The sequence below is a fragment of the Rattus rattus genome, chromosome 17 (genome assembly GCF_011064425.1).
Source record: "Rattus rattus isolate New Zealand chromosome 17, Rrattus_CSIRO_v1, whole genome shotgun sequence".
Classification (NCBI taxonomy): Eukaryota; Metazoa; Chordata; class Mammalia; order Rodentia; family Muridae; genus Rattus; species Rattus rattus.
This window is the reverse complement of record NC_046170.1, coordinates 14,775,879-14,785,166: the sequence shown is the minus strand read 5'-3', so window position 1 is coordinate 14,785,166 and position 9,288 is coordinate 14,775,879. Positions and strand designations below refer to the sequence as shown.

General features: G+C 41.8%; 1 protein-coding gene across 1 annotated transcript in view; it reads left to right on the top strand.

The window, feature by feature from the left end:
* The first annotated feature begins 4,233 nt into the window (after positions 1-4,233).
* LOC116886619 overlaps positions 4,234-9,288 on the top strand; it is a 37,524-nt gene continuing 32,469 nt past the window's right edge. The window contains 6 exon segments of the mRNA XM_032888126.1: positions 4,234-4,633; positions 5,234-5,318; positions 5,654-5,813; positions 6,026-6,069; positions 6,939-7,134; positions 7,770-7,936. Coding sequence (XP_032744017.1) covers positions 4,496-4,633; positions 5,234-5,318; positions 5,654-5,813; positions 6,026-6,069; positions 6,939-7,134; positions 7,770-7,936 — 790 coding nt within the window. The 5' untranslated portion in view covers positions 4,234-4,495.

Below are 9,288 nucleotides of genomic sequence, written 5' to 3'. Positions count from 1 at the left end.
AGCCTACATAAGTAAACCAAGCACAAATAGGATATACTGGAATGCTAACAAATGTAATGTTATTCCAATTTTGGTTATACACAAAGCTGTCAATCTTGGAGCCTGTAACAATTATTCCTGGTGATCGCCAATTTTGATAACCCATTTGTAGACTTGGTCTCTGTCCTAAACACATAGGCATCTTTAATTCAGCATAAGGAAAGTTATACAAAGCTCCATCATATCTATTCAAAAAGTCAAACTATTCCAAAGAATTGATAAAATGCTGGGGGTGGTGTATAAAACCACATCTGTTTCCCCCCAAGTAGCAGGTTCAAATAAAGGTGGATAAGGAATATAAGCCCGATAACTCGCATTGGCCGCAGCAGAAGAAACCGTGAGTAAAGCACACATTGCTAAGAATAAGTGCTCAGCAGGAAAGGGCTTTCCTGAAGGAGACAACATTTTTTCCTTTCAGTGCTTAATCGCTTCACCTAGGTAATGGGGTTGTCACTGCATCGATCCTTCTCCGTTGTCGTTTGGCGACACAAAGAGAAGCCAGGGCCTCAGTAATGGAGGACACCTCCTTCATCTCCGGAGAACATCCATCAGGAGAAAATGTAGCTGGTTTAACTGGATTCCTCTGAGGGTAGGGAGTGGTTCTTATCATTCTGTGCTTGGATCCGTCTCCCGGGTAACCAGAATTGTCCCCCATCCTGTAATGAGACAAAACCCTCTCCCCTACATACAGTAATGTCCCTTCCTGTCATTCAGCATCTCCTGCAATTTTTATCCATATTGTCTGTTCCATGCCTTCAGGGAGAAGTCCAATAAAGAGTCTATCGGCTCTTCATATAACTTCACCTCGTGGTAAATTAAGAAAATTAGTAACATATAATGCTTGTGCCAATATAGCGCTGGGACTGCTCTGCAAACTCCATTCAGGCTGCGTAAGGCTCCATTCATCTCTTTTCCTCCTTTATAATTTTATAACTTGTCATTTCAGGGTATGGTGAACTCTTTCAACAAAATTTTACCTTGGGGATTGTATTCTATTCCAGTAATATATACAATATGATATCGTTGACAAAATTATTTAAATTGATAAGAAATATATGTTGGTCCATAATCAGTTTTAATTTTAGAAGGCGGTCCCATAACAGCAGAAGTTTCCAATAGATGCTGTATAACATGAGCAGTGCGTACTCCTGGCAATGGTGTAGCCCATACAAATTTTGAAAAATTATCTATGCTTACATGTATATATGAAAGGCGACCAAACTCAGAAATATGGGTTCCATCCATCTGCCACGATGTATTAGGTTGCATTCTTCTGGGATTAATTTCAGATGGAATACATTTTATAAGTGAAGGCTTACAAATACGACAATTAGCAATAATTTGTTTGGCTTCAGAATAGGGAACCTTATATTTAATATGCAAATATCCTGTATTGGCATGATTATGACTGTTTTCTTCTGGGGTAGCAAATTCCACCAATTGATCTACCATATGATTGCCGAGTGTTAAAGATCCTGGCAATTTTGAATGTGATCTAATATGTGTAATGAATATTCTAGAGTTTCAAAATAACAATAGTCCTTTAATATGTGAGCATAACATTTAATATAGGCTTAGATGTAGAAACAACAGCAGTTGCAATATTCTGTACTACTCCTACAACATAAGCTGACTCGGCTATAATATTTTTACATCATGAGTAAAATCCGGCAATACATTAATTACTGCTAATACTTCATTTTGTTGTACTGACCCAAAAGAAGATTCTTGTCCCCAAAATTTATCTTTGGTCCAATAAGCCATCTGTCTTAGATCTTTGGTCTTAGAGCCATCTGTAAACACAGTGACGGCAGATGGTAATGGATCAACAGAAATTAGTGCATTTATCAAGTTCATGAAGTTTATAGTTGGGGAACTTGTTAAGATTAAGAAACCTCATAACATACAGAACATAACAGGGTATGTGACCAGCACCACACAGTTCAATGTCAGGATTTTTTTTTCTGTTTGTTAGTTTCTTGTTGGCATCCATGATGTGGAGGCACATTACAGAACAATAGGAAAGAGCTGGCTGCTGTGTAACAAATTCGCTGCTATTAAGGTAGGTGTGGGGGCAAGACCTCAGCAGTAGCCCTTAAGATGGGAAGGAGATGATGTGTTTGATACCTGAAAGGAGCTGCCTCAGCTGTGTTTCTCTGCCTGCTCAGTGCCCATTCAACATCACTCTGTCCCTGAAGAGGACCTCAAGGTCTGCCCCCTGCTGCCTGTGAGCCAGGAGTAGGCACAGAAAGGCAAGGCCACAGCGCTGGTTTCCAATCCCTCAGTAATGCTGGATTTCCAATAACGTACTTGTATACACAAATACAGTGTGGTAAGTTACAATAGATACTAATCATTTCTCACATAGGGCAGCAGTTGATTGACTACAACTAATTCTATTAAAAAAAAGAAACCTGGCTCTTGTGGAAATATACAAAGAAATATCTACGATGGTGGGGAATGAATTCTGCCATGGACTGACCTCAGAAAAGAGGGGTTGGGAGAAAGATGCATGGTTAAATAGCCCAACATGTTCACATTGTGTCATCTTGATTTAATCTAAGGACAAAGAAGTGGAGTATCTATGATGGCTTTCTTCTAACCCCTTGAAAGGATCCCTGGATATTGGCTTCAGTACATCACACTTCTTGATGGAGCAACAACATTCAAGAAAGCCTGAGATTGTCATAGGCACAGTATTATGCTACATATACAGAGTAGATAATACTAAGATGTTCAGATGGTGATATCCATTTGTATGCACTCTTAATGTGGACCTAAGGAAAGAGAGGTCAAGGTCCTTACAATAGAAAGATCAGTTCCAGTTTTTTTTCTACCATTCCAAACTGAACGACTGGTAGGGAGAGAATGGTAGATAATTGAGAATTCATAGATGATGCTTTGAATGAAGTGTGGGTTTCTGTGCTGGTTTTAGACAGGGTCTCAAGTATCACATGTTGCCCTCTCCCTGGCTGGCCAGGTTCACTTTGAGCTCAGATAAAACTCCTTCCACTTTCCAATACATAGGCTTACAAGAGTGGCCTCCAAGGACTGTGAGGACAGCATTAGCCTTTGACAGTTGAGGTGTGTAACCCACAACTATAGTTTTAGCCACTTTTTTCCATGTCTACCAGGTATTTCAGATTGTTGCTGTTCTATGCCTGACAATCAAGGACGCAGAAAAATAACCTGATAGAGAGCAAGGACATGGTGATCACATCCTTGCCTCTTCTGTATGTTCTGGATGAGGTTTGTTAAAATTCCAATATTGCAAAAAGCTTTATATAGGGCCCATCACATTAAGGGTCACTATGCACTGTTCTATCTAAAATGGCCTAATCAGAACTGACTCCCATATAACACTTCCTGCAATCCTCATATGAGAAGCTTGAGCTTTTTGTTTTGACGTTTTCTTTTCTCTTTCTTTCTTATTTTTTGCTATATAAGTTGAGAGAAAGATAGTTAGGGCCATGAATTTGCCCCCAAAATTTGAACTATGGATGTGATCAATCAGTGTTAGTGTGTGCATTCTATAAAGTATTCATTTTTTACTATGATAGATGCTTTTGTGTTTGGTGTGGTGGCCATTTCCCAGTGTACAGGTGCTGGGACCTTGCTCTATCCACTTAATGATGTTTATAGCCTCATTTTAGACGTTTATGTGCACCCCCTATATCTCTTGACTATTTTATTTTTCTGACAGAAGCTCATGGTATATCTTACTCAGGCCTGTGAGCAGTGCTCCTTTGGCGACATTGGTGCAGAGAGGAGAACCCCACAAGCAGCATGAGGTTCCCTTCACTGGTGGCTCCAATATTGCGCTTTCCTCTGCCAACTGGTCTCCACACTTTTCCTAGCACCTTAAAGACGTCAACTCTTTCTCCTAGGAATTTCTTGGCAATTGTCGATTGCTAAGCACATGACTTCATGAGTGTTCCCCTAATACACACCCATGTTGTAACCTACCATGCACACTATTTCTTGATGTGATTTAATGCACCTGTACATAATGAGACAGGAGAACTTTTGAGTGCATAATCAAACTGGTGTGAAATCTCAGGAAGTTTTAATGGCTAACATTGGTGGATGAGGACAATTTGAGTTAGGATGAGACATTTTTGGGCAAGATATGGAAGGAAACATTCATTTAGATGCATAGGGATTACTAAGGTTTTTTATAATCAAGCTTGGAGGAAAATTTGGCTTTAAAGGAGGAGATTCCCAGTGGCTCTGCCCTGGGAAAGTCTCCTGGAAAGGGCCCCTCAGCTTATGCTCAGTACAGGGAGATTATTAGCAGGGAGGCAAAGTCTGCTCCCCATGACATCAGCTGTCCCTTCTTGGACATTCTATTGTCTCCTAGAGAGTTCTTGGCATCCTCTGTGATGTCACCAGTGTTGTAGTGACGACCAGTGCCCTAGTTTCTCTCAGTCTGAGTCTGGCGGTTACAAGCTAAGACATGTTTTCCCGTCTTCGCAAGCGTTTTGGGAGGGGGAACGTCGATTGTGGAGAGACTAGAGTGAAGGAATCTAGCCTTTCGTCTCAAAGTAATGATGGACAAAGACAGCACTTCTGGGGAATGTCGAGTAAGTTCTGGGCACTATAATTTGAGCTTCCTGTCAGCGGGGCTGCAGGCTTAAGCTGACCTTTCTAGCAATGGGCCACAACAACTGGAGCATTTGAAAAGGAATTGAATTTCCATGAATATCACAATTCCTGAAAGTCAAGGATTTCAGAACTTTAGTTTCCCCATCCCCACTGGGAGGATATGGTAAGGCCAATGCTATTATACTGTGAACTTCTGGCCTTTATTTTACAGTGCATTTGTTATGTTACATTGATATAATAACACCATCAGGAGTCATGGAGGGTCCACCTTTTCTGAGTTTAGACAGGGCAGCAATGTACTTCACTATCATTGCTTCTTTAAATACAGTGGATATCTGACAGTAGGAACAGGGGGAGAATTGTGCTCCAGGCAATAACCTTATGTTCTTAGACCTCCTCTGATTTCTTCTAACTGGCAGGGTCATCATTAGGTTTATATATTAGAGGTGTGTGTTACAAACATTTTCTACAATACCAAAGCTATTTGGAATGTGTAGACCAAGATGCAGCCAGTAACCTATTGGCACTTCTGGGGCATTTGGTGTTCAAATAGGGGAATTGATAAGTCTGTTGACCATATCCTCCCCAGAAATGCATTTTAAATCCAAAGTTGTTGGCCCAGAGAACCAGGGTAGGACATCTGAGTGTCTCCAATCATTCAAATTTTGTGGATGGTGAATTTATCATCTGAGTTCTGAAGCTACAGGGGTGAGGGTCCTGAATCCAAGCTGTACCCTGTTCAGCTGATAATGATCCTGGAGAAGCTATCTCCGTGGTACCTGTAACCACGTGATGTCCGGCATAGGGAACACCTGGCTGCTTACATCTCTTGGTCTCTATAGAGTAGTGGGAGAACTGAGATCCACTGAGGAGGCCTCTTAAGCATAGACCAATCACCTAGCAGTGACACTGGGTTCCAGGCTTGTTCTCCTGTTTAGGCCTCACTGTGGTCTATGTACACTCTATGCATTCTCCCCATGCAGCTTCACTTGTGTTCTTCTACCTATAGAGGCTGGGAGAGAAACATCTTCCCCTGGAACTGACCTAAGCAAGAATCAGGCCAAGAATGAAAAGGAGAGGCTGATTAAAGAGCTGCAGCTCATTACCGAGGAGAGAAATGACCTGAGAGATCGCCTGAGGTTTCTGACAGAGAGATCCAAGAACAACAGGTATGAATCACTCCAAATGCTCTTGTTTCATTCCTGGGTCTGCAAGGTCACCTTCATCTTATCCTATTAAGGTTTTGGGTTCTAGAAAGCTGTGCCTCCCTAACCACCCTGTGCTAAACCTCACCTCCCATATAGAGGAGATTCAGAACCTGACCCTTCCTGAGGAGCGAGATGGAAAATGGACTCATCTGCTTCCATTTATTGAAAAGCAGAACTTGTGGTCTGAATGAAGAATTCAGGGATAAAGTCAGGGAGAGTGAGTGCCCAGTGTGCATTTGCAAAGCCCTTGACAGCTGGTGGCTTTGCAAGATTGTAATTGCAGTGAGTTTATGGAGAGTCTCTGTACTTGCTAGGCAGGGGACTGAGTGCTGGAAGATCCAGGCAGCAGCCTGAGGGGCCTGGTCCCACACTGTTCATCTCAGTGCTTGACTAGAAGGTCTCAGGCTCAGGCCTGTTTGTTATTGTCTGTGTGTCTTGCCCTCTGAGACAGCAATGGTGCATGCATTTCTCCTGGTTCTCACAGTGCTCTCTGTTTCCATATTTCTCTTTCTCTTTCTCTGACTCTGTTTACATTTCTCTTTTTTGTGGGTGTGTCTCAGTCTGTGAGTCTGTGTGTGCATACATCCAAATGCATATGGACAACTTTTATATGTTTATATTTCCATCCACACCTGGAATCTAGGGGTCTATGTCTTGGCCTGAGTATTTACCTGTAACACTTTCATGGTGATGTGAATGCTTTGTTCTGGGAGCCCCACTGTCAACAGCACAGTTCTTTGCCTCTGTGGCCACGTTTGTCTGTTTATTTGTATTCCTTGTGCAGATTATTATTTTGTGGTGATATATGGTCTGTTATCAGGACAGGAGAAAAGAAATCACAGGTTTCTGGGTGTGTTGGGGTGGGGGAGCATGGAGAGGTGTGGCCTAGGCTCTTGATAGCTTACTGGCGTGACTGCAGATTTCCTCCTGATTGAACAAAGGGAGCCAGGGAACCCTCCCTCTGGATGCCGAGCTTCTGGTGTCCTGGACGCAGAAAAACACGTTTCTGAAGCTGAAGAAGATCCCAATATGTAGAATTCAGAAGGTGTCCTTCCAGGACTGGGGTAGTACAGGACCCACCCTGAGTTCATATATTCCTAAATGCTGATGTTCATTGTATTCTATCATTTGGGGCCAGGCCCTACTTCAGGACAAATCCATATTATGAAGACCTGGAGAGAATGGAGGAGGAGGTCATGTCAATTCTGCACAACTTAGAGATGGAGAACACTGAGATCCATGAGAACAACCATAAGCTGAAGAAGGAGATTACCTTCTCTAGGTAAGTCCTGGTCAGAAAGGCTATCACCTGTGGAATGGCCATTTCTGACTTTCTTTGTTCTGGATTGGACGGTCTTCAGCTATGATTCTATCTCTTGTGCTGTTTACACATCAGTGTGCCAGGGTCATTAGGACTCAGTTTTCAGTTCCATCAAAGACTGTTACTCATCCCAGGATTGTCTAGGCTTCTACAGAAGGCTCCAGATAGAACAGTACTGATTGAAGTCAGCAGAAGGTTATTAGGCTGACCTGGACCTATGGTGTCATACCAGGTTTTACAACACTCAGTGCGTGGACCACATGGTTAGCATGACCTTCTCTTGGTTCTACTGACCTCCTTTGAGGGTGTTTGCCCACTACTAATTGATGTTGCCCCCATGCATTGGGCTTTCATGGATAGTTGTAGATCCATGTTCTTTTTGAGAGATGTGGACACTAATTGGTGCTCGAGCCAAAGACACAATTTATTCTTCCCCAGAATTAACTGTTTGTGGTTTGTGCAGCAGCCTTAAAAGTATTGAGATGTATTTTATTTAGTATTCATGGGTATCTGGGACCTGGTAGAATTAGTGGGACTTGGGAGTAGGAATGGGAGAAAGGGGCAGCATGATCTTACTATGCAGACTGTACTTCCAGAAACCTGCTCAGCCAGCTCCTGATGGAGAACACATGTAGGAAGAAGTTGGTCCCACTGAAGCAGGGGAGCAAGGAGGTCCATCTTGATTGTGCACTGAACCAGAAATATTTGGTTGACTTCAACAAGAAAGATAAAGACCAGCAATGTCCAGACCCAGCATCATCAGGTAGGGACAAGCAGCTGTGTTAGCTTAACAATATCTGATAAAATTTGCCAATTTGATACATCTCTGCTTTCTCCTACCGCCTTTCTAATTTACACAACCAGCCAACCACCTCATGCAATGGAATTGTTCATTGCTCTGCCTATGCACAATTATTCCGGGAAGTTAACCACTTTTCAGAAATGGAATTATTTTGCAAGTATATTTTGCTGCTCTTTTTGAAGCTGCAGTATAGAAATGGTGACAGATGAATAACATACCTCATTATTGCATATCCAAGTGATAGACTGGATTCTATGTAGAGTTTTGAACAAGTTCTTAGTTCTTTAATAAATGACACTCTGTGGTCATGTGACTTCTTGTGTAGGAAGCACCTTTCCGGGATAAGAACCAAGTGCAAATGTCAAATTAGTACTTGTCATTGGCTTTAACCTTGGTGACATATGGACGTCTCCTTTCTTCCTGCAACCCAATGAGGTCTCTTCCCATTGCCCTGTTCTTGGTTTGCACTGGTATAAGTCTGGGTCCCATATTGTCAGCCCACATTACTGTGAGGCTTGCTGGAGATTTTGCCCTTCCCAAAGAGTTAGCAACAATGATATCAGTTAAAAGGTCCATGTCGATTGTCCAATAGAACTGAATTGGTAGAAGGCAGCATTCTGACAGCTGGCTTGCATTTCCCCACCAAATCAGTGTCTGAAAAACTGCCTTCCTCTCCCAGATCTCAGAAAGTTCAAGAGAGCTGGAATTGGACACACCCCAGTAAGAGAGCTTCCTGAAGAATAAGTTGCTTTCTCAGGATTCCCTAATGACCAACATCCTGAATGGTAACAACATTTTTTGAATGAGTATTCTTCCTCAGAGTTAATTTGTCATTTCTTAGAGACCCTAAATTTATATAACACTAAGCCAGCCTGACTGATTGAGGTCTTACTTTCTTCTTCAGAAAACAGCACTTGAGAGACAACTTGGGGGACGGCCTTTCATTATGTGTGCTAGAGGAGAAACAGCAATACATCTGTGCTTCTAAATGTTCGTTAAGAATATGCTGTTTAGAAATATTTTTGTTATGATTTTAATTGAAGTTTTCTTTTTGTTGTTTCATATTTATATGTTCTTGTTACTATTTTTCACTTTCAAATATTTTTAATATTTTTATTCATGTTAATCCTGTTTTGTTGTAAAAATTTATTTGTTATGAATAAAAATTCAATTCTATCTCTTGGCTCTTAAGAACATCATTCTTACTCAAGGGTTCTGTCCCCTCCTGTGGACTTAGAACTGACAGCTAGAGATGGATCTCTGCATGTTCCATGGAGCCTGGGCTAATAAGTGAATTCAAAGTCACCAAGGGG